Source organism: Leptodactylus fuscus, chromosome 6 (assembly GCF_031893055.1).
Source record: "Leptodactylus fuscus isolate aLepFus1 chromosome 6, aLepFus1.hap2, whole genome shotgun sequence".
In the NCBI taxonomy this organism is placed as follows: Eukaryota; Metazoa; Chordata; class Amphibia; order Anura; family Leptodactylidae; genus Leptodactylus; species Leptodactylus fuscus.
Genome location: NC_134270.1, coordinates 175,215,614 through 175,242,391, shown reverse-complemented (window position 1 = coordinate 175,242,391; position 26,778 = coordinate 175,215,614). Strand labels below are relative to the sequence as shown.

At 43.0% G+C, this 26,778-nt stretch overlaps 1 protein-coding gene across 1 annotated transcript in view; it reads left to right on the top strand.

The window, feature by feature from the left end:
• Window positions 1–26,778, top strand: part of IGLON5 (IgLON family member 5) — a 303,232-nt gene that overhangs the window by 246,479 nt on the left and 29,975 nt on the right. The window contains exon 3 of the mRNA XM_075278106.1: window positions 26,268–26,500. Coding sequence (XP_075134207.1) covers window positions 26,268–26,500 — 233 coding nt within the window. The remainder of the gene's footprint in view (window positions 1–26,267; window positions 26,501–26,778) is intronic.

The following is a 26,778-nucleotide window of genomic DNA, read 5'->3' as shown; positions in this document are numbered from 1 at the left end:
CATTAAAGCTGCACAAACCCATTTACCCAGTGAAGTCATCTGGTGTAGGCCTCATTGCAGCCTGTTCACATTAGGAGCAGCGCAAACACATTCACCCAGTGAATTTAACCGGTGAACGTGTGTTGCTCCCTGTTCATACAGACATACTGCTGCTTTGCTCAAGCAGACAGCCGCCCTCCTAGGGCTTGTGGACCTCGACTGCAGCCACTACTGTAGTCAAGAGGTTCTGTCTAATTCTAATCTTATATATATATACAGAACTGTAACAATCGGTAGCAGTTTGGATCTTGGCTCCTCCACCGATCAGCTGAGCACATCCACTTTATTGTGTACCAGGCACAGCGCCATACATTTGGTAGAGGCAGAACCTGGTCCTACAAATGAGTGGAACTGAGGTGCAGTACCTGGCACAACCATTACCAACTGCATGGCGCTGTGCCTAGTAAACAGTGAAAGGGACAAGGTACGTAACGTACCCTTAAAAACTGAATGCAGCTGGGTTCATTTTGTGATGTAGCAGAGCTGAGTTTGCTATTTGGAACAACATGTCATACTCTAATTCAATCTAAATGGCTAGGTTCATGTCAAAACCGTAAGCCGGCCCCAGGCTCAGCTGTTATCACCAGGGAAGCTTCTGCCGGTCAAACATTTCCACAGCCGGGGGCAGCTGTGGGGAAATGCGGTATTACATGCTGCACATGAATAGGCGATCATGTAATACATGGCCGGAGTGGTTGTCAGCCGGTCTACGGGAAGAGGATATTGAGATACTGAGATACAAGGCGCTGTTTGATGGAGTCCGCCACCAAATAGCCAACAGTCCGGAGCGTTACGAGACTATCCTACAAATTGGACAGGATTTAGGCTCCGCGTACAGCATCCCATATCTCAGCTTCCTGGCCAATGCTGACTGATTTCTCTCCACGCATCCATCCAGGAGCCGCCAACATGTCCGCCTGTAGAAAGCCAGTGATGAGGAAGTTAGCGTGGCTGACAATCTGCGCTTTATCTCGGTGGCTCAGGAAGCTAATGCGAGATGCGGGGAGGCGATAGCAGACGTGATCGCAGCCGCTCAGGCCCGCCAGGGATATATGTTTGGATATGGAACTTGCTTTTCAGACATAATGCGAACACACAGCTATACAAAGAGGTATTTTTACCTCCGCTCCTGCCTCTCAGGCGCCGTTTTGATGTTTATTTGCTGCAAGTCCCAGTGAAATTTATGTATATTTATGGAATTTACCGACTTGACAAGTAATGTAAACCGCACATGTCGCCTTAATGCCGATATCTGTGTACGAAATAGAGGCCCGGTGGAGCTCAGGTGCGGAATATTATACTATGGGAAAAAATGGCGCAATATAAGATAGCACCTGAAGTGCATACTACAGTATGTGTATTAGTGTAGGGGCAAACCTTCAGAGATTCGTACGGTGAACATTCGCGAGATTGGGAGAAAATTTAGATTTTTCTCTGGCCTCTTTTGGACATCACAGGCCCCGGGGGAACGTGAGGATCTGAGACTGGGCCTTACGTGAAGCGCTGCAATGCAATCGCCAAGATGTCGGTGAGTGTCGCATGTCCCCCAGGTCTCATGACATTAAAGAAGAGGCCAGGGGCGTAACTATCAGGGTAGCAGCGGTAGCGACTGCTACAGGGCCCGGGATATTAAGGGCTACCGCTGCGGTTTTTGGATTTTTTAATAGACCGTTACCGGCTCTTTTTACTTACCGATCCTGGCAGGGGCCGGGATCGGTAAGTGATGCCGCGGGCCCCTCAAGCACTATTATTGTTTTCAGTCCCCCGAGTATATTGATCGGAGGCCCAGGAGAGGTAAGGGAACATAAAAAACACTGTTACTTACCTCTCCTGGCTCCGGAAGGCTTCAGGCCTACTTCAGTGATGTCCCTGATGTCACATGTCCAGGACCTGCGTCCTTGTGTGTCACGACGCAGGCCCCCGGGTCACATGACATCCCGGACGTCATTGAAGATGGCCGCCATAAGTGGGCAGTGCTGCGGAGCCAGGGATAGGTAAGTAATAGTGTTTTTTATGTTTGTTTTCCCCCTTGGGTCTCCGATTATTATAATAATTGTTCATGGGTGTCCTCAAGGGAGCATAATACTGGGTGAAGGGGCCACTATGGGGCATAATGGTGCGAACAGTTATGTGTGTGGGGGGGGGGTGTCGGTCGGTCGGGGTCTTCGGCGTCAGGTGGGGGGCCCCATGTCAAGAGTTAACCACAGGGCCCCGACATTACTAGTTACGCCACTGGAAGAGGCCATCACGTCAGAGCCCTCTGAGAACCTCATCGTAGGCATCAGTGGTCACATGGGCACATCTTGGGGTCTGTGATGGACGAGAAGGACAAGAAAAGGCTTGAAGACCAAAGATGCTGTAACGCGCATCGAACAGCCCAAGAGAATCTAGGAGCGGTCAGAGAATATTTTACCTTTCAGGGGCCACCACTCTCATTCTGTAGAGAGCTCGGAATATAATAGTACTTTGTGGGAAAATTTTAGGAACAATTTGTAAAGAACCTGTCTTGTAACAAACCAGTTCTCTCCTCTCTGATAATGTATGATGGAAGGAATGTCAGATAAGTGGTGGCCAATGAGGGGAACCCAAAGTAAAAATGATGGCATCCTCCATATACCCCTGCCTAAGTTGGGGCTAGCATTGGCCCATCCTTTGCTTACATACGTTGTCTGTAGAAAAACAGACTAATTCAAGGGTGAGACCACCCATGATGATGAAGCCACTCTCATGAGGAAACTAGTTGGTGACTCTCTGCTTGGTATATGGCAACCTAAAAAGTAAGAAATAATATATCATATTGAGGAACGGGCTGGTTTTTGTACCAACAGTCCCAATGTCATTGTTACTTCTGGAAGGGGGTTAATAAGTAACTTTTGAAGACATTTTCTGTGACAACTTACCATAGTAGAAGACGTCTATACCGCCTCCATGGGGGGGCATGTGTCACCAAGGTCTTGGCCAAGTCACCCTTTTGCCCTTCTAACATCGGCCTTTACACCATGGCTGGTTTGAGAAGAGGATCGATGACTGTAGTTGGGTAGAAGGACCAAAGCTGGTTCTTAGAGGAAGCGTTCGGAGTGGGCATAACCCCAATGGGGACTCATTTTAGCATCACCAGTGGTCCTTCCCTCTTCTCCATACAAGCTAAGACCTCCCCACTTGGCTTATCTTCTCCAAGGAAGATAAGTCTAACCTACAAGGAAGGCCTTGAAGGATAAGGGCTAAGATAACTTGGCCTCCTGAGAAGACGGGTCTTGTTGAAGGTCCATAACAAGCATCTACTAGATGGAAAGACTCGGGTAACAGTATGATAACACATTGACTATGGAGTACATAATAAATCCTCCATTATGCATGTTAGTTATTTAGTACACAAAAACATCAATAGCCGGGATTCACCAAGATCCTCCCGCGGTGACCCAAGGTGGCACGGCCATGAATAATTCATGGCGGCAGGATTATCCTAAGCTCTGCTGCTTTACTTATCTATTACCGGGACATAGGTGAGGAATATAATAAATTCCAGCAGTCCCCGGGATTACAGATCCATCGTTTATTACTGATGCACATGAATTAATCATACTGGGTAGAGGATGCAGGTGTGTACAAGGACTTACCATGGGAGACACGTAGCATGCATGCTTCATACGTGTCCAGCATCGATACAGAGGGATACACGAGACCCGCTAACGTGGAATAATCTGATGAAAGTCATAGAAATAGAAGACGAGACGACCATCAGTGAGGACCAGACAGAGGGGCAAGAAGAACAACGAGGTCCGGTCTGAAGGTCTGGCCACACGTTGGTCATAGTCGAGTGACGGATACCGGAGACAGAGCCATGTCTGGACCTGAAGTTGTTTACTTTCTGCATCAGTGACATCACTAGGGTTGGGCCGATCTTGAGATTTCAGGATCGTTTTTAAAATCTGATTTTCGATCATTTTCCAGCCGATCGCGATCGTGAAAATATATGATCGCAATAGTGAAATTTGCTTGATCACCGATCGGGATCTGCTCTTTCCCGATCACTCAACCCTGATTGTATATTATATATACAGTACGCTGGAGCCGGTCTTGAGATTTCAAAATCCGATTTTCGATAATTTTCCAGCCAATCGCAAAATTTGCTCGATCGCCGATCGGGATCCGATCTTTCTCGATCCCGATTGCTCAACCCTAATTGTATATTATATATATACAGTAGGTTTGAGCCGATTTTGAGATTTCAAAATACGATTTTCGATCACTTTCCAGCCGATCCCGATTGTGAAATTTGCTCGATCGCCGATCGGGATCCGATCTTTCTCAATCCCGATTGCTCAACCCTAATTGTATATTATATACACAGTAGGGTTGAGCCGATCTTGAGATTTCAAAATACGATTTTCGATCATTTTCCAGCTGATCCCGATTGTGAAATTTGCTCGATCGCCGATCGGGATCCGCTCTTTTCCGATCCCGATCACTCAACCCTAATTGTCTATTATATATACAGTAGGGTTGAGCCGATCTTGAGATTTCAGGATCAATTTTAAAATCCGATTTCCGATCATTTTCCAGCTGATCCCAATCGTGAAATTTGCTCGATCGCTGATCGGGATCTGATCTTTCCCGATCCCAATCGCTCAACCCTAGACATCATGTATGGACCTGGTGATATCATTAGACCGGTCTATAGCATACAAGGACTAGAAACAGTATATATATTATATACAGAACATGGATACTAGAGGCTGTTTATGTTATAAATGATCAATACCAGCACTATGTATTATATATGATCAGTATATACTATCAGCAGGCCATATTTCCACTACCCATGCTATATTCCTGGTGCTGCCATATACTGTATACTACTCCCTGGTGCTGGGCCTATCTCCCCCTTCCTATGGTAATACGCTATGATGATCCCTATATCCCTCCTGTATTGACTCCTGACATGGCGTCCCGCGGCCGTCATCAGATCAGCTCTTTGCGGTGCCGTCTCTTCTCCTCTCACATGACAAGATTCACGGTTTTATAACCAAACAAGAGAAGATGTCAGGGAAATCGCCGTCCGTCTGATTAGAGAACCGTACTTAGAAAGAGGAGGACGCATATTCATCCGTATTGAGGATTCATTGTGGGGTTTGATACCTTCCACCGGATCGGTATTTATAGAAGAAATTATAGCGTGCCGAGCTGTCACCATCTAATAGGTTTTTTCTCCCTGCGCGGCCTACACTGTAATTTCAGCAATAGGAAAAAGAAAAAAAATCTGTGAAGAGGTTTCCGTGAACCTACAGGAGCCATATAGAGGCGAGAAATGGGCCTGACGTGTGTGCGCTACAGTAAGTGGATCATCCCCACCGCTAATAGGAGGAGGACGAGATATCCTGGAGAAGAAGATGGAAAGCACGTGAGAGCAAACCATGGACAGAGGAGGAAGGGCTGGCGGGGTCAAATGCCCAAAGGGGCCTGTTATAGAGTCTGCAGTGAGGCCCAGGCAAGGATTTATTAAGCACATGCCTAAGATATTTGAGCATGACATGGAGATTCGGGGCCACTTGTACCACTACATGAAAAAAATATTAAAGGGGTGTGTCGCAAGAGAAAAAAAAAAACTTTTTTTTGCGTGTGAGTACTTATATCTTAAAGGGAATGTGTCACTAGGATATGACTTAACCAATTTTATTATATATATATATATATATATATATATATATATATATATATATATAATTATTATTATTTTTTTAATATTTATTTATTTATTTTTTAAAACATTTTAAATAAGTACCTCCAATTTGCACTCTGGCTTCTAAGCCTAATAATAGACTTGACAATTCTGTAGGTTTTTTTTTTTTTTTTTGCAGCAGCAGCAGCAGTCAACTCAATTTACATAAGAGACAGTATTACAATGGAAGATAACACTTCTATAGATAACACCACCATTATTACATCACTACCACAATAGATGATGTCACATCTTATCTCATCCCCTTCCCTGCACTGAGCAAGTCTAGAAAACTCCCCCACAGACCTTCAAAAAGTTTCCAACTAGAGTTGAGCAATCGGGATCAGGAAAGATCAGATCCCGATCGGCGATCGAGCAATTTTCACGATCACGATCAAGATCAGCTGGAAAATGATCAAAAATCGGATTTTGAAATCTCAAGATCGGCTCGACCTTACTGTATATATAATATACAACTAGGGTTGAGCGATCGGGATTGGGAAAGATCGGATCCTGATCGGCGATTGAGCAAATTTCACGAGCGGAATCAGCTGGAAAATAATCGAAAATCGGATTTTGAAATCTCAAGATTGGCTCAACCCTTCTGTATATATAATCTGATCGGGATCTGATCTTTCCCAATCCCAATCGCTCAACCCTAGTCAATGCTTCTCTATGGGAAAAGTCACTTTTAGGGTTGAGCCGATCTTGAGATTTCCGATCATTTTCCAGCTGATCACAATCGTGAAATTTGCTCGAATGCCGATTGGGATCCGATCTTTCCCGATCAGCTGTTGAGCAAATTTCACGATCGGGATCGGTTGGAAAATGATCGGAAATTGGATTTTAAAATCGATCCTGAAATCTCAAGATCGACTCAACCCTAGTTCCAACTAATTTGAAACTTTCAGGGTTCTCTGTCCACAAGTTCTTATTATAGTCTGGGGTCTCCTTGGACCCCATAGTATGATAAGCAGAGACCCAGGGGAGGTGAGGAAACATAACAAACATTGATACTCACCTCTTCTGGGTTCCACTGCTGTCCCCTTTGGTCATCTGGGATTGGAGTGGCCAACGTAATGACTCGCGTTGCAGAGATCAAATCAAAGGACAGTGCTCCCTCTGGATCCATGACCTCACCCAAGAGGTCCAAAACGAAACAGGCGGACAAATTTTACACCTATTCGCAGAACAAAATTTACCACTCAAAATTGAATTGTCAAAAATGTCTTTATATTCCATCCACTAGGTGGCACTATACAGAACTGTTCTGAACACAAGAGCGTCTCCTCTCTGTGGTTCATTGATCTATAGCTCGCCCAGTGGCCAAGCTCGGTATTACACGTTAAACCCCAGTGAAGGAAACGGGAACTTGCAAAAATTTCCAAAAAGTTGAGCCTCCGGATAAGGAAGTGCAGAAGTGAAGCCGATCTGTCAGTTCCCATTGGCTTGTTTAGAGACAGAATTTAGTAGATGCGTTTATGGAGATTTTATGGAGTGACATGAAAAGAGGGCAAATAAGGTTACCGCCTGCGAATGGGGAGAGGAGCAGTTTTGCGAATGACTGTTTAGTTCAGGAATTAGGACATTGTCAGTCTGCAGTCGCAGAGAAAACGGCTATTATGTCGGTGTAATGAGGCTTTCTGTATTAAGCCAAAATTACCATCTGTCTTGGATATAATCAGCAGGGCTACCGGCACGCGCAGGGTTACAGGGACGCTCCGAACACGGGAACGGTTTTGGATTTTTTTTAATAATAGTTTAGAGACAATGAATCCCGGTCGTGCAGGATCCAATCATTTCCTCTCCATGTATTTCGCCCCATTAGGACGCCCTGATCCGGTGATTGACTTAAAGGGAATGTCTCGCCAATTTTTTTTTTCTTAATGATTCATTACAGAGAGTGAAATCTTTTCCTTTTTTTTTTTCCAAATCTGTTTTTATTTTCTGATTGTAGATTTTTTTTTATTCTATTTCCTGTACATGATTATGGGGTGGCCATCTTCTGCTCTGTTTATAGCATTTAGGGATCTGCTTTACAGCATAGTCATGGCCATAGACGGTAATAGTCTGGAGCCGACTCATTGTGAAAGTGGGAAAGTTTTCTAGGCAAAGAGGGGGAGGAGATAAACTGTGACATCATCTGTGGTCAGTAGTGATGTCATGATGGGTCAGGGGTGTTATCTATAGAGGGGTTATCGTCTATTATATTCCTGTCTGTGATGTAAATGAGGTGACGGCTGCAAAGGAAACTCCTACAGAATTGGCTAGTGTCAGTCTATTATTAGGCTTACTGGTCAGGGTGAGAATTGCAGGATATAGTACTTTTTATATAAATATTGACAGTGACCTGGACGATCACTGGAATTTTGGATCGGATTTTGAAATCTCAAGATCGGCTCATCCCTAAAAGTGACTTCCCATAGAGAAGCATTGACTAGGGTTGAGCGATCGGGATCGAGAAAGATCGGATCCTGATCGGCGATCAAGCAAACTTCACGCAGAAGGAGTATATATACCTGTATATACCTACAGTAGGCTCCAGCCTGGCACTGTAAGGGTTAGGAGGGAATCTGCCACCAGGCTTGTGTATATAGACATGAAGTGGAGCGGCAGCACTGCAACCTGAAGCAGCGCTCCTGGCAATGTATCTCGCCCCTCCCCGGGGATTGCCCGGTCAGAATTTCATCCCAGCTTATTAAACCTTGATTTTCCTGACTACGGAGCAGAAATGTTTAAATCTATTTCCGTGTCTCTTCTCCGAATACTTCTGTGCATTGAGACTCCTCCAAAGTGGAAAGGATATTGCTAGAAGTTGGAGGGAGACGCGCGGCGTCAGCAGAAGAGTCTGTTCTGTATATTATGACTACTGCTTTATATAGCATTGGCCTCACAACACGATGGGGTCAATTGTCCTCTTTTTGGTTAATTAACCCCCTCCCCCCCAAAAAAAAAAAAAATCCTTTAAATTCCAAGGATATATTTGCATGTGTTTATAGTCACCACTAGGTGGAGCTATAAAGCATTAGGTGTAATGCAGAGTATGTGCACACCAAGTGGTCAGATGTGGAATTGCAAGTAACATGTAAATTATTAGGGAATGTCTTTAAGACAAATGGTCCTCCTAGACCTATTCCATAGGCCCCTCTCCTAGCCAACCAGTACCCTGCTCTACAATGAAGAGGGGCAAGAACCCTGACCGAGCTGCAGTTGGGTGTTGTTTTCTTGAGTCATGCCTCAAGGCTTTTTAATGGGTCGTGCATTAAGTTATAGGATAGTTATCCAATAGGTGGCACTAAAGAGCCTTCTAATGGGTCACACTTTGATTTATGGTGCAGATATCCAATAGGTGGCACTAGAGAGCCAACTTTTGACCCCCCGGATAGTAGTTACTTTGCATACTCTGTTCCCATGGGGCATTGCCTGGTCTATAGACATTCTCTAATTCCCAGTGATACGATGGTATGTGTTTATAGTCACCACTAGGTGGAGCTTCAGAGCATAAACAGCGCACCATGTGGCCAAAGGTGGAATTGCAAGCAAAGTTTAAATTATTTGGAGACTCGGCAACAACTTGGTAACCTCCAATTGGAGAAACACCGCCCCCTAGACCTAAAAGAGCATCACAAAGCCAAGACAATATGGCATGTATTTTGGATAACTTTATGGACTTCATAGAATTACTTTCCTGTTAGATAAGCAGCGCCTGATATTTGTGGTCACCGCTTTTCTTCCTCTTGCCATAGGAGTGACCATGGATACAATGTAGTATACATATCAGTTAGTACCATAGGTATATACTCAGGTATCTGTATCATTGCCAGCCCTATATACAGTTTCCTCCCAGCTTCCTGATTGTTTCCCCTAAGTAGAACAGGCGACAAGGATGCAATAAGCTGATGATACCGTATAATACAACAGGGGGCTACAACGTGCCATGTTGCAATGTGACGCGTTTCATTATTTTTCATCTAGCCATCGCTCACGTCTCACGTTTCTCTACTCCGCGTCTATTCCTACGCTCCTTTCATCTAATTTTTAATGAAATCCCCGTATCCCCCATCCATTTGCATCAGTCAGTTTGGAAACAAATCTTTTACATGTGAAGATACACGGAGCGTGGGCGCGGTACACATATCCTCTCCGCTATGACAGGCGCCTGACGCAACCTTCCAGGGGTCGTTAATCAAAAAACATGACGTCGTACAAGTGCAGAGCGGGCGCAATCCCTGACATATGAGCAATAATGACAATGGTGCATTGTGAAGGACATGCAGACCTGGCTGGGCTGTCATAGGGATGGCAAGGCCGTGAGTCTGCCCTCTGGTGGACGATTATATATGTCCCCCTCTCCGATACATGGTGGCTAGCAGACATTATATATGAGTGTCATAACACAACCTTTACACCCCCTATAGCTAAGTGCGTGTCCTACCTGTCCTCCGTGTAATCTATGTCTGCTATCACTTGACATCTCCTGTACATAGATGGAGACAAGCTCGGCATTACGATGCGCCCTGCCAGTCCATGCAGCGCTCCCCGCAGCTTTAAGACCAGCTGTCACTACTTGTGACATTGAAGTCCCTGTGTGACCTTGACACAAAAACACGTCAATGCTTCCGATCTGTGGTGGAATTTCAGGAACAGATGCACAGAGTTGTCGGTAACAATGTCTCCATTGTTTCCATGGGGCTAAAAATGGCTATATTTATTCTTGACATGAATGTAATTCCAACTTAAAGGGGACCCATCACGTTGGAAAGGCGTCCTGTGGCATGTTATAGAGCAGGAGGAGCTGAGTAGATTAATATATAACCTTGTAAGAAAAGATTGCCAGTTATTGACCTAAATATCTACTTATTCTTAAGAGTCCAGTGGGCGGTCCTACTTAATGATGTGAGCTGTCATTCATTAAGAGAGACCACCTACCAAATGCTTAAACCCAAGTCAGTATTCTCTTCTTTTGCTCTGGAGGACCATTTCTATCGTGCATTACACAGACAACCCATTCATGTGAATGGAAATTGTGTAATACCTCAGTTCTCCTGTGGGGGTTGTTAGAGTAAAATCCTCCATCTTTGTATTTTGTCAGTCATCTTGTAACCTTTCACACATAAACTGTGTAAGTAAGTCGCAGCTGGCTATTTGTATATCTTATCTTCATGGTATATGGAGGTCACTGAGACTCATTTAGCACCAACATGACATCTTATCTCTGTTTCCATGATATATGCATATAGACATAGTGTGAGCTGCTAGTTCACACATAAGTGTTTTTGAAGCTTTCTTTGTTTAAGGACAAAGTCCATTAAGCTGTAATGATATGCAAAATACATAAGGTCTCAGCCAATAGTCATGTGCCAGGTTTACCTTATAACCAATTATTTTATGCCAACTATGTTAGAATAGTCCAACCTGCTCTTGTCTGTATTGTATTTAAACCACCTTTGTGCACCATTAAATTAGAACTCACTTGATACACCATCAGTTGTGTGTGTGTGGCTTCTCCAGACCTGATAATGGGCGTAATTACTTCAGGCCTGATATTTAATTTGGAACTCAGCAACATACTCTATCATGGGGACCCCTTAATGTCCCTAACAGAACCTGACGCCCATCGTGGGGAATCGATAATCGTTTAATGTGCAGCCGATAGTGTACTGATCCACTCACCAACCGATTTGGAGACGGGCCCGGAGGACCTCAGATGAATAAAACGGCGCTGTAACGGTAAGTCCTTTTCTTGCCAAATAACTAATCTGAGTTCCTACGTGTCCCGGATCCTGTGTGTCGGTGAGTGAAGATTAGTGCTGCATATGTTATAACAATCGATGCCATATTATATAGTGTGCAAGAACCTGAATAGTATGTTGTCTGTAGTGGGGTGGGAATGTTATACCTCATTCTTTGTCTACTGTCCATGCTGTCATTTGGTTGTTACATCTGTTATAGAGTGTAAAAAGCGGTGCAGGAGAGAGAGTTATTCTTCATCCTTAATCCCTAGAGTTGCGAGAGTGGAAGTACTGAGTGATTGAAAAGTCCTTGTTTTGGACACTAAGGACTGAGTAGAATCTGAGTAAGTACATGCAATGATTCAGGGGTGTTCGATAGAGGGACACAGACAAAGTGGAGTCTGTGGAAACCAAATGAGGGTTTTGCCCTGAGCACTACGCCAGAACATGCACATTAGAGATTAGTTCAATGAAAACAGAGTGACTGTTTGGGAGGTCCCACTAGGTGAGTCAAAAGTGACCCTCTATTGTCTTAATTGCCCTAGAGGAGTGGGATGCTCACGGCTGACTGGCCATCAGCTATTATGGGGGAGGGACCCTCTGAGGTAGGGTATACCCCCATATGAACTAATAGGAATGGGAGAGAGAGAAGATGCCGCTCAAGAAAAAAAAAAAAAAAAAAAGAGCAGGAGTTACCAATGGAGAATAGGCAGGACAGATACAGGGATAGAGGGTAACCAGGAAGTGTTTTAATTGTGGAAACCAGGGACATTTGGCTAGAGATTGCTGGTGTCCTAAGCGAAGGACAAAGGCTTTGAGTGTAAGGAAATGTATAGTGAGCATCCATTGACAGTCCAGCTAAAGGGTTAATGTGCTCGGCACTTAGCATTGTGTTGTTAGTTTGTTGGTTAGTGGAAAGTGGAAACATGATATGTTTTGTGGTGAGGATACTGCAGGTTAAGTGTAGGTATGTGTATACACATATGTGTGTATATAGGCTTGGGGGTGGACATTAAGTTATTTCTAGAATGTCTATAGTGTCCTTTTATTCAGGAAAGGTTTCCCATTTTGAGAATGCTCCTCTCATGGTAATGTTTTTAAAATTGGATAAATGGCATAAATATGAGATCAACATTATTATGTTTATTTTATAGTAATATGCAAATTGGTAAAAAGATGAAGGCAACTATTTACATGTTTTGGTTTGTTTTCTCCTCAATATTTAGCTGTGCAGGAATTATAACTAATTCTGTGCCTATTTGTAGGAATAAGCCGTCCCGAGACGATAAGTGATATCACGGTACAAAATATATGAAAATTTTTATTTTAGTTCAGACAAGTTCTTTTTGATTTAATTGACATTTGTTTTGTTTTGTCTGGAGCTCCAGTGTGACGTTGCATGTTTGTATGGAAGGTTCAGAAAAGTGAATGGGCCCATATATGTGTGTCAGTTATATGTACATGTTACATGTGTCTGCTATGTGTACATGTTCTGTTTGTCCATGTCTGTATTGTTACATTTTCAGTCTCCACAGCAAGCAGATATTGAATGCTGATAACCACAGAGGGTGGTGACAAGTAGATATGAAAGGGAGGCATAAAAGTTCTTTCCATTGTTGAATACATATATGTGTGTTCTGGTGTAAATGAGATGTACTTGATATACCATGTACATGTATTATGTACTCAGTGTTTATTGGTGCGTATGTGTATCAATTATATCAGATGGGCTTTACACTTGTAACATAAATATTTGTTATGGGTTTATACTATAAATCCATGAATGTTAACAATCGGGATTTATTGTGTGAAAAAGTTATTCAGATGTTCCTTCTGATATGGGATTAGGCCCCATAGGGGTAGGCAATACATGTGAACTATCTTGCCACAAGGGGCACAGAACGCCCCTAATATGTACACGCAGGTAAAGATAAATTGCAGTTCTACAAAATTAAAGTGGTGTTTCTGGGTCATTGTTTGCTACAAGGTGTTAGGTAGCTGTGTAAGTAGATCAGAAGTCACATATCTGCTCTGTAATTTAAGGCTTCCGCCTTCTCTGCTGATATATGTTGAGTATTTACTTACCTTAATGAATTTTTGGAGTGTTTAGAAGTTTTAAAGAACTGAATTTACTTGGGATTGTATAAATAAGTCTGCTGGGATATGTAGTACTACAGCTATGACAAATGTGGGGAGAGCCAGCGCAGCTGCTTCCATGATAAGACAAAGGGGTAATAAATCTTTCATTGGAAACAAAGATGACAATGGCTGGATATCTCAGGCTGCAGTGTGTCTTATCTATGTCTTCTAATGTAAGCTTTGCATTCTGTGCTGCACTACAAGTCCCTTCTAACCTGTTAACAATAGTTTCAGGGGAGGAGTAAGGAGAGTCAGATAACTTAAAATTAATTTTACTTTTGCTGATTTGGTTATGTAAATGATGAATCTATTGTTAACTCTGATGAGAATTCTTTTATTTTAGATGATTCTCGATTTGGGAATGATGGTGGATTCTGCACCAGATATGTCATGGTCACTGAATATGAGGTAAACCAAGGGTAAAACCAAGCACAAAGTAGAACCATTATGGAACTGTATGGGTCTCAGCTCATGAAGCTGAACTAGAAGCCATCACTGAGACAGGGTACAATGTCTGAGGGTAGGTGTTTGATATAGTGGGACTACGGTCCAATCTGGAGAGCGAGAGCTTTCTGTAGGGTTAATGTTAAGCCTAAAAGGATTTCCAGGCTGTTCAGGTAGTGATGCTGCCACCTCCACACAGGTGGGTATAGTCAAAAGTCAGGACACACACTAAGGCTGATACGAAGGAAAGTAGAGGTAACTTGTGGGCAGACACTGCCGCTAACCCAGTTGCAGAGGCCTAGGGGATATGCCTTACTGATAATTGGTCATTATACTCGACCCAAACCCCCCTTTTAGCTCTCTTTTCAGGTTTTACAACACTGAGGCACCAAAAATGGTCCAGGACTACAGTAAAAGAGGATGTACAAGTCCTGATCTCCGGTGGTAAGAGAATATATTTACTGAGTGCATTGTCCCCACTGATGGCATAAAGCAGTGTTTAGAAGTAGCCTTGTGTGACCTGGTAAGCAGAGGATGGGCGGCTGCAGGATTTAACATCACTACAGACACTGCATGGCATGTGTTAAATGCAAAGTAGGCCAAAAAGTGAAAAGTTTCTCAGAGCCAGGCCCAGAGCCCTTGTACCTGTTCCAGAGATTGCAGGTTAACTATATGCAGTTACTAAAGGTGAGACGGTATAAGTACGTGCTTGTGTGTATAGTTATCTATCTTCAGAAAAGTCTGAGGCATATCTGGTGAAGAAAGCCATCACAAACGGGGCTGCAGATAGACGGCTACTGAAGAAATAGTGTGTCACTTGTATTGGTATTTTCTGTAAGGTACCCTCCTAAGAGAAGAATTGGCTTTAACCCATGTCAAACTTTCTTTGGGGGTTGTATTCTTGGCAACTCCTACAGATGTGGTATGGTGTACTGGCTGACTATGTGATGTCTTGGCAAAAACATCTGACTAATGTATGGCTTTGAGTTTTCTCTCCTTCTCAGATTTTAAATTAGTGGGCGGGACCTATTCATTTGAGCCAAGAGATTGATGGTGATGAAGAGACACGTGAGAAAAACCTTGGAGACAAGATTTGATGGTCCTTCCAAATGCTGCTGATAACCAGTCCTTCTGTGATATTTGAAGGAGAGCCTAATTGTATCCATGCTTCATATTGCAAGAAAGTATCTACACACAAAGCGATGAAGATTCTCCTGATAATGCTGTTACAGATGGTCCTGACGATAAGCCTGCATAGAACATTTAACAATGAAGTGGGACAATAAGTTTCTTAAACATCATATGATTTTGATCGAAGATCTGAATGTGTCAGATTGTAGGATATGTCCTCATAACCCCATATTAGCCTAAGTCATGTCATATATAGCTGTTTCTTTGACGCAACAGGAAATGTTTGAAGTATATAGTTAAGAAAATACCACCTCATATTTTAGGAACGATACATAGTATAAACAAGTAAATATCAGCAAGTTGTAGTAAAAATCTTATGTTCATTTTGTTTGTTTAATACAAAACATATACAAAAGGATGAGCAGACCAAGATATAAAAGGCCAGAACTATGATTGAGATTAGGTTAGAATACAGGAACATATGAGGGGAATCTGGTAAAGTCCGGCAGTAGACATTAGGTCACTGAAGTACCTAAATATGAATTCCTGTATTCAGCCATCTCAAAATGGGGGAATGTTAGAGTAAAATCCTCCATCTTTGTATTTTGTCAGTCATCTTGTAACCTTTCACACATAAACTGTGTAAGTAAGTCGCAGCTGGCTATTTGTATATCTTATCTTCATGGTATATGGAGGTCACTGAGACTCATTTAGCACCAACATGACATCTTATCTCTGTTTACATGATATATGCATATAGACATAGTGTGAGCTGCTAGTTCACACATAAGTGTTTTTGAAGCTTTCTTTGTTTAAGGACAAAGTCCATTAAGCTGTAATGATATGCAAAATACATAAGGTCTCAGCCAATAGTCATGTGCCAGGTTTACCTTATAACCAATTATTTTATGCCAACTATGTTAGAATAGTCCAACCTGCTCTTGTCTGTATTGTATTTAAACCACCTTTGTGCACCATTAAATTAGAACTCACTTGATACACCATCAGTTGTGTGTGTGTGGCTTCTCCAGACCTGATAATGGGCGTAATTACTTCAGGCCTGATATTTAATTTGGAACTCAGCAACATACTCTATCATGGGGACCCCTTAATGTCCCTAACAGAACGCTGCAGAATAATTGAACACTTACTGTCAGGATTCCCCACATGTTACAGTTGATTGCCGGTGGTCACTTTGTGATCTACTTAGGATCAAAAAACCTGAGGAACAAGTAGGGTATGTCCAAGGTGGACGACCACAGAAAAATTCTGATAGGGGACAATCTGCCGGACCTAGGAAATAGCCCCAGGACTCCATCTTCTCCTTGGTTTGATCAATATCTAAAGACATTGGGGGCAAGTCTTGAGCTATAGATTAAGAGGGAGGCAAATAGCTCCGTAACCCAAGGGCAAATTCCAAGAACAACTATATGTGCTCAGGTCTTGCTTGGGTTCTCACTGGGTCTTCACTATCCAAGGTCATTCACATTGAGTGATTCCATGGTAGATGGTCCAAAGGACCCATCAGAACAACGTGAAGAGTCAGAGGAAAATGCAAGGGTGAAATATGTGGGAAAGTTGATGGGGCAGTTTTTTTTCCCCTCTAAGAACCTTGACTCCAATTTTTTTAGGGTCAGTGGTGACAGGTGGCCCAACACCTTCATCTCCTCTCCAGTACCAGCTCTGGCTCTGAGGTCCCACCTCATGGTTAGATCCGGACCAGACTGTCTTAGCCATTAAGTGTGCGACCACAAGAGCGCGGATGCAGTCAAACTGGAGACTTCCCTAAAAACTGGAGTCCTCAATTATTTGTGACCCCCCCCCCATCACCTCCATAAAATAACATCCTGGATTAGCACCCGTCTTGAGGTCATTGGTGATAATGCCATGGCAAGATTGGGCAGAAAACATTTTTTTTTTTCTGTCAATGCAAATTACGGCTCGTTTTTGGAGTCCATCTCAATCCTCTCCAAACTCCACCCATAGACTAGAGTGTTGTACTGGCCCACCAGAGTAGCAGAGGATCTTCCCTTAGCGTAGGCTCTAAAGGCATTAATGGCCCAACAGAAGACACCCAAAATTGAAGAGGACCATGGCCTATTTCCTAAGGATTGTTGGAGAGTGGTAGGTCCAAGGAACCTCAGTACGATACTGGACCAGAATGTGGGCATGGCCAGCCTTTGACTATTTTTAATACATCCTTATTCTACGGAACGTATTACAGCTGCAAATCCGGTCCTACCTGTGGTTCTAATGATCTAGTAGCATCCTAGGGATCTAGGTTTCTTCAGATCTACCAGGATCAGGTCTTCTTGGAGTCGATGAGGGCAACGGTGGTCTTCTTCAGTCATTGGCCCTTTGGGCAACCACTGATCTTCCAGTGGGCCTAGTCTCTAAAGGCAATAATGGCCCAACAAAAGACACCCAAAATTGAAGAGGACCATGGCCTATTTCCTAAGGATTGTTGGAGAGTGGTAGGTTCAAGGAACCTCAGTATGATACTGGACCAGAATGTGGGCATGCCCAGCTTTTGACTATTTTTAATACATCCTTATTCTACGGAACATATTACTGCTACAAATCCGGTCCAACCTGTGGGTCTAATGATCTAGTAGTATCCTAGGGATCTAGGTTTCTTCAGATTTACCAGGATCAGGTCTTTTTGGAGTCGATGAGGGTGGCGGTGGTCTTCTTTAGTCATTGGCCCTTTGGGCAACCGCTGATCTTCCAGTGGACCTAGGCTCTAAAGGCAATAATGGCCCAACAGAAGACACCCAAAATTGAAGAGGACCATGGCCTATTTCCTAAGGATTGTTGGAGAGTGGTAGGTCCAAGGAACCTCAGTACGATACTGGACCAGAATGTGGGCATGGCCAGCCTTTGACTATTTTTAATACATCCTTATTCTACGGAACGTATTACAGCTGCGAATCCGGTCCAACCTGTGGGTCTAATGATCTAGTAGTATCCTGGGATCTAGGTTTCTTCAGATCTACCAGGATCAGGTCTTCTTGGGGATGATGAGGGTAGTGGTGGTCTTCTTCTGTCATTGGCCCTTTGGGCAACCACTGATCCCACTAGTTGTAATGAGGGAACTGGCAGGGCTCTGGTAGGAGAAGGGTTAAGAGCGCCTTCTCCGCTGATTTATGTGTCCTTCTCACAGTAATCATAACTATATGATGATCTCTCCGCGGGCGGTAATCCAGATCAATCCTGACATGTTGAGACTATGATGTTTTATCAGGGGAGTCGTATTATAAAGGAGGGAATGTCTCCCAGAGGAGCGCGCTTCCAACACAACCGCCAAATCGTTCTTAGGTGCGTGTAAAACCGGGATTCCTCTCCTGATGAGGCGCTCGGGGACTGCGGCGGCCGCAAAATTAAAATATGGCTTTCTTCTAAGTACAAGCTGATTATTCTTATAAAGCCCGGGATGGCGAGCGTTAATGAGAAGAGGTCTCTAAGGAAGAGGCGGCGAGGAGACAGAAAAATCCATACGTCTTATATGTGCAGTGGCGGTGTGATTCTGTAGCTATTAATAGAAGGGCGTGAGGACTTCTGAAACCGCATCAACCAAACCAAAGTGGCATCAATTAACTACTAAGAAAGGCCTCAACACATAGAGTAGGCCTCAACAACCAAGACTGGCCTTGTTACCCCTAGCAACCAATCAGAGCTCAGCTTTCATTTTTATAAACTGCTCTTGAAAGATGAAAGCTGAGCTGTGATTGGACAGTATTGTATCCGGCCCTATAAATCCTCCTATCGTATTATTGTATAAGCTATTCAATGGTTTAACTGTGTGTAACATGTATATGTGTAATATGTGTGTAAAACATATAGTATGCATCTGTGTCATGTATATTTATGTGTGTAATGTGTATGTATGTGTGTAACATGTATGTGTGTAATGTGTATGTGTGTAATATGTGTGTAAAACATATAGTATGCATCTGTGTCATGTATATTTATGTGTGTAATGTGTAACGTGTGTGTGTAACATGTATGTGTGTGTAATGTGTATGTATGTGTGTAACATGTATGTGTGTAATGTGTATGTGTGTAATATGTGTGTAAAACATATAGTATGCATCTGTGTCATGTATATTTATGTGTGTAATGTGTAACGTGTGTGTGTAACATGTATGTGTGTGTAATGTGTATGTATGTGTGTAACATGTATGTGTGTAATGTGTATGTGTGTAATATGTGTGTAAAACATATAGTATGCATCTGTGTCATGTATATTTATGTGTGTAATGTGTAACGTGTGTGTGTAACATGTATGTGTGTGTAATGTGTATGTATGTGTGTAACATGTATGTGTGTAATGTGTATGTGTGTAATATGTGTGTAAAACATATAGTATGCATCTGTGTCATGTATATTTATGTGTGTAATGTGTATGTATGTGTGTAACATGTATGTGTGTGTAATGTGTATGTATGTGTGTAACATGTATGTGTGTAATGTGTATGTGTGTAATATGTGTGTAAAACATATAGTATGCATCTGTGTCATGTATATTTATGTGTGTAATGTGTATGTATGTGTGTAATGTGTATGTGTGTGTGTAATGTGTATGTATGTGTGTAACATGTATGTGTGTAATGTGTATGTGTGTGTAATGTGTATGTATGTGTGTGTGTAACGTGTGTGTGTAATATGTATGTGTGTAACATATATGTGTAATGTGTGTGTAATACAAACAGAATGTATGTATGTAATGCGTATGTGTGTGTGTATGTACAGTATGTGTGTAATGTGTATGTATATTTATATGTGTGTTTGAAATGTGTATGTGTGTAACATGTATATGTGTAATATGTGTGTAAAACATATAGTATGCATCTGTCATGTATATTTATATGTGTAATGTGTATGTATGTGTGTAACATGTATGTGTGTAATGTGTATGTGTGTGTGTAATATGTATGTGTGTAAAATATATGTGCGTAATGTGTGTGTAATACAAACAGCATGTATGTAATGCGTATGTATGTGTGTAATATGTACAGTATGTGTGTAATGTGTATGTATATTTCTGTGAGTTTGAAATGTGTATGTGTGTAATATGTAAGTGAGTAATGCATAAATATATATATATATATATATATATATATATATATATATATTTACTAGCCTCTGCCTGCGACTTCGTCTACGCATTGTTGGCGTTGATGATCCGCCTATATTCAGCAAATTGCTGCCGTTGATGGTTCGTCTGCTCCAGCGTTTTGGCAGTTCTCAAGATCAGGGCCGGTGTCAGCGCACGGCATAGTCGGGCAAGTGCCAGGGCCCACAGAGCCTCTGGGGGCCCCCCGGCACTTGCCCGCCCCAGCACTTGCCTGTCCCGATATCAGCTCATCGGCGTCGGACGGACGCCGATGAGCTGAATTAAATGCATAGGCGATTAAAGCAGGAACCGTGATCTCAGCTCCTGCTTTAAAGCTGCGGCCCGGCTTGAGTGTGTAGGCGCGATGACGTCATCACATCGCGCTTACACACGCACGCCGGGCCACACAGCTCCTGCTTTAATCGCGTATGTGAATGGAGTGAGAGAGAGGAGCGTCGGGGGAACGATTGGAGGTGAGTGTAAGTGTTTGTCTTTGTGAAGGGGAGGGGGGGGAACGGCATGACACTGGGGAAGATGGGGGGGTGGAACAGCATGACTCTGGGGCAGAGATGGAGGGGGCCCAATGAAACTGGGGGGCAAATGGAGGGGGGGGGGGACGGCATGACACTGGGGAAGATGGGGGGGTGGAACAGCATGACTCTGGGGCAGAGACGGGGAACATGAAACTGTGGGCAGAGATGGGGGACATGAAACTGGGCAGATGAAGGGGGAGAACGTGATGAAACTGGGGACAGAGATGGAAAGGGGGACATGAAACTGGGGTCCCTCTTTCTACTCTTTAAAAATTGGGAGGTATGGCGTTGGTGACACCACACTCCTGCGTGACGTCACTCGCTTCATCTGCGACGCACAGTGTCTCGACTCCCCCGCCTCCTTTACAAGGGGAACCACTGAGGCTCTGTCGCCCAAGGGCCCATAAAAACCTGGAGCCGGCCCTGCTCAAGATGTCCTGCTGAACCTGTTCCTCGCACTGTGTCCGTGATTGTTCTGGTATCTCAGCAGCTCGCTGGGACGCCATATAATGAGCGTATTGTTGGGGTTGATGATCTGCCTGCTCCGATGTTTCGGCAGCTGTCAAGCTGGCCTGCCATTGAACTTGTTTCTTGCACTATGCCTGTGATTGTTCCAGCATCTCAGCAGCTCACTGGGAAGCTATATGATTAGCGTGTTGTTGGCGTTGATGATCTGCCTGCTCCGGCGTTTCAGCAGCTGTCAAGCTGGCCTGACACTGAACTCGCTCCTCGCACCTCACCTGTGATTGTGCCAGCATCTGGCTGGGACGCCATATAATGAGCGTGTTGTTGGTGTTGATGATCCACCTGAGCTCCGCTTGAGAACTCTGTGACTTGTGGCTCCCTTCATAGCTCTCGTTCTTTTAGAATTTTGCCACAAATTAGATTTTTTTTCCCCAGCATGTTTAAAAGTAGCAAACTGCCAATTTGGAGTAAAGTTGTTTTCCCATCTAGTGTGACTGCCTGGATCAGATCAGATAATATGCAAATGCTTGTACACAATGGACTCAGTGTTGTCTGTGTGTTTACATAGAGAAATAACAGACCTGGCTTTACCAGCCTGCTGGCAAGAGCAGTGTAATATAATATGTGAACATAAATTCATAACAGTCGTGAAGCCATGTCATTTACCGGGATAAAAAAATAGCCGATGTGTTAATCCAGGTTACAAACTATCTATGTGCCAAATTTCATTCAAGTACATTCAGCTGTTTTTGCGTGATTGACTAACCAACACACAAACTTTCATATTAGTAGGATGATATGTTTGTGTGTCTAATATGTGTGTACGTGTGTAATTTGTATGGGTGTAACACATATGTGTGTATAATACTGTATATGAATGTATGGGTGTAAGGTGTATATGTGTAATAAGTATGTGTGTAATGTGTATGCATGAGTACTATGTGTCTGTAATGTGCATGCATGTGTGTAATGTGTATGCATGTTATATGTATTTGTGCAATGTGTATGTATGAATATAATGGGTATATGTGTGTAATATGTATGCTTGTAACATGCATATAATGTGTATGTGTATAATGTGTGTATGTAATAAGTGTACATGTATGTGAATGTAGTATTTATATACCTATATATGTGTGTGTGTATAATATGTATGCATGTCGGTGTAACTGTATATATTTCTGTGTATTGTGTATATACCGTATATACTACTTACTAGAGGATCCGCAGTAGAAATGTAGGGCTGTCACTCGGATGTGCAGTCTGATGCGGCGCGGATCCACATGAGGATTGTCCCAGTTCAGTGGGTTAATTCGTGTAGGGCAGTTTTGTGCAGAATCTGCAAAAAAACGAAGCAGCATGTAACTTCTTGCAGTTCTTTTTATTTTTTTTTCTGTGACACAGACAAAATTTCACACATTTATTTTCAAGGCGCAAGTGCAGAAGGAATCCACAACCTCTCTGTGTGCAATGGGTTTGGGGTCTTTAGTGGAAATCCCACACTGATAGCAAGCCTATATACAGACGGAGCCCTTATATCCATAGGCCCGGTAGCAGCTGTAGGCTACTTCTTTGTAGGAGGTATTTCTAAGCCACATACGTCTTTGGTCATTTTTCGGAGGAGGAAGGTATCATTTGATGTAGCCAATACTAGTTGTGCGGCCCCCTACAGCTCCTGCTATGTCTTATGACTCATTGGACTCATTGATCCGCGGTCATGTATAGGAATGATACAGAACAATCACTAGTGGTTGAACATTTCTGTGCCTCGGCCCTTTGATCCCTCCCCAGCTCCACACAAATAGCTCCGGCGTCTATAAAAGCAGGTATGTTCCCGCATGGTAATCAATGCAATCTCAAAGTTTTCCACTCTTCAGGCCCTCGACAACTCAGCTGGGCCACTGTGTTTTGGATTAGAAGCCGGTGGGAGTCTATAGAGGTTGTGCAAAGTCTTTTACGAATAAAGAAATAACGGGGCTATTGGATCCGGCTTCATACCAAGTGCTATAACAGGAAAGGTTCCAGCTGTGAAGACGCATCTATAGAAAAGAGACACGGGATGACGGCTGGAAGGCGATGTATTATTGTGCAGGATGAAAAAGACATGGTGGAGATGTCAATGAGGCTTTGGCTGGGCTTTGTCAATTTAATCTTCTATGAAAAACGGGTTGCGTTGACTTCCATAGTCTCGTTATCATGGAGTGTGGTGGTTTATAGATGACCTCTTGACATCTACTGAGGTTCTTAGGGCCTTACTAAGGAGATTCTTGGGTTTAAAGAAAAGATGGGGTGTATTGGTAAGATGTAGGGGTTGGACATGCCCAGGATCAAGGAGGACATTACAAAAAGAAAATTGCTGCCAGTCTGGAAATTTTTGAGTTGTCTTCTACTGATGTTTTTGGTTTAGGCTTACAATCTACACCAATGTGCACATCATCTACTGTACTTTGATGTCCTGGGTCCCAGGTTTGGTAAAGTGTTTCTGGTTTCTTCTAAAATGACCCATCCATGGTCAGTTGTGAAGATCCATCTATAGAAAAGAGACACGGGATGACAACAGGAAGGCAATGTATTATGGAGGACAAAAAAGACATGGTGGAGATGTGAATGAGGCTTTGGTTGGGATTTCTTAATTTAATCTATGAAAAGAGTTGTGTTGACTTCCATAGTCTCCTATCATGGAGTGTGGTGGTTTATAGATGACCTCTTGACATCTAATAACATTCTTAGGGCCTTACTAGAGAAATTCTTGGGTTTAAAGAGAAGATGAGGTGTATTAGTAAGATGTAGGGGCTATAATCGGCAAGAAAATTGCTGCCAGTCTGGACATTTTGGGGTTGTCTTCTACTGATGTTTTTGGTTTAGGCTTACAATCTACATTAATTTCACTATTGAGATGTCCACATCATCTACCGTACCTTGATGTCCTGGGTCTCAGGTTTGGTAAAGTGTTTCTGGTTTCTTCTAAAGTTACTCATCCATGGTCAGTTGTGAAGGTCCATCTATAGAAAAGAGACACGGGATGACAGCAGGAAGGCAATGTGTTATGGAGGACAAAAAAGACATGATGGAGATGTGAATGAGGCTTTGGTTGGGATTTCTTAATTTAATCTAGGAAAAGGGTTGCGTTGACTTCCTTAGTCTCCTATCATGGAGTGTGGAGGTTTATAGATGACCTCTGGACATCTACTGAGGTTCTTAGGGCCTTACTAAGGAGATTCTTGGGTTTAAAGAGAAGATGGGGTGTATTAGTAAGATGTAGGGGCTGTAATCAACAACAAAATTGCTGCCAGTCTGGACATTTTGGGGTTGTCTTCTACTGATGTTTTTGGTTTTGGCTTACAATCTACATCAATTTCACTATTGAGATGTGCACATCATCTACCGTACCTTGATGTCCTGGGTCTCAGGTTTGGTAAAGCGTTTCTGTTTTCTTCTAAAAATACTGGTCCATGGTCAGTTGTGAAGATCCATCTATAGAAAAGAGACACGGGATGACAGCAGGAAGGCAATGTGTTATGGAGGACAAAAAAGACATGGTGGAGATGTGAATGAGGCTTTGGTTGGGATTTCTTAATTTAATCTAGGAAAAGGGTTGCGTTGACTTCCTTAGTCTCCTATCATGGAGTGTGGAGGTTTATAGATGACCTCTGGACATCTACTGAGGTTCTTAGGGCCTTACTAAGGAGATTCTTGGGTTTAAAGAGAAGATGGGGTGTATTAGTAAGATGTAGGGGTTGTAATCAACAACAGAATTGCTGCCAGTCTGGAAATTTTTGATGTTTTTGGTTTAGGCTTACAATCTACACCAATTTGCACACAATCGACTGTACCTTGATGTCCTGGGTCTCAGGTTTGGTCAAGTGTTTCTGGTTTCTTCTAAAAATACCTGTCCATGGTCAGCTGTGATGGCCTATCTACAGAAAAGAGACACGGGATGTTGGCTGGAAGGCGATGTGTTATGGAGGACAAAAAAGACATGGTGGAGATGTCATTCAGGCTTTGGTTGGCTTTGTCAATTTAATCTTCTATGAAGAGGCTTGCGTTGACTTCCGTAGTCTCCTATCATGGAGTGTGGTGGTTCACAGATGACCTCTTCACATCTACCGAGTCTCTTAGGGCCTAAAAAGAAGATGGGTGTATTATTAAGATGTAGGGGTCATAATGGACAACATCATCAACATACATCATCAGAAACTAGAAAGCCAACTCGAAAAGAAAATTGCTGCCAGTCATGGGTTGCTTTCTGTTGGTTTTGGGATAGGTTTCTAATCTACAGCAATTTCTCCACCGAGTTGTGCTCATAAACTACCGCACTTTGATGTCCTGGGTCTCAGGTTAAAAAAACTTGGCTGCTTTCTTCCAAAAATATCTGTTCATGGTCAGCTGTGTTTTCTAATCCTTGACAACAAAAAAGGTTCTGTCTCTGAAGGCGTGTGTATAGAAAAAGACGTGAGAAGGTGAAGGATCAAAAAGACGAAGTGGAGATGTCAATTAGGCTTTGACTTGGCTTTGTCAATTTAATCATAGTCTTGTTCTCCTGGGGCATGGAGGTTCACAGATGACCCTGTGACGTCTAGCGAGCGTCTTATTAGGACCTTCTTAAGCAGGGATTTACTGTGGGATGGGGTAAGATGTAGGCATTGTAATGGACAGTCCCAGAGACTCCATCAAGAACATTGGTGCCAGCATGGGTTGCTTTTTACTGATGTTTTTGGGCTACAGCAAACCATCTACTATAACTATTATAAAATCCATGAGATGGTTTTTTGTCCGTGTCGCTCTCAGGTCGGCCATGTTTATCTAAATCCTTGACAAACCTCTTAATCCAAACATTCTCATGCCATTATAGCTAAGGACTATTCTTTGGCCAAGAGTATCTTGATTCTTGATCCAATTGACCCAGTTAGGACATATCTTCACGTTCTTGTGTTTTTATCTTCCCCCAGTTGTTCCATTGATGACCAAGTGACGCGAGTGGCCTGGCTCAACCGATCCAACATCCTGTATGCAGGGAATGACAAATGGTCCATAGACCCTCGCGTCCAACTACTCAACTACAACAAAACCGAATTTAGTATTGTCATCACTCAACTGGATGTGGCAGATGAAGGTCTATATACCTGTTCCTACCAGACCCAGGATAAGCCGCACACTACACAGGCCTATCTCATAGTACAAGGTAAGTCCTTACTGCCTGTTTGTACTAATATAGACCGTGATACCTTCTTCTGTCCCAGTTAAGTATCTTCTCAAGCACTTCCAATGGATCCATACAACAATGACGTTCCCTGTATGTACAGGTGAGCCTATATGACATTGGCCATGTTGTTGACCATGCGAGTTGTCTGATTTATTTAAGATGCCCTATAAGGGTATTCTCAGTAAATGGAGAGAATCCCACTACTCTAGACCCCTCTAATAGCCAGAATGGGAGCCATTGTGAAGAAGGACTCTTCT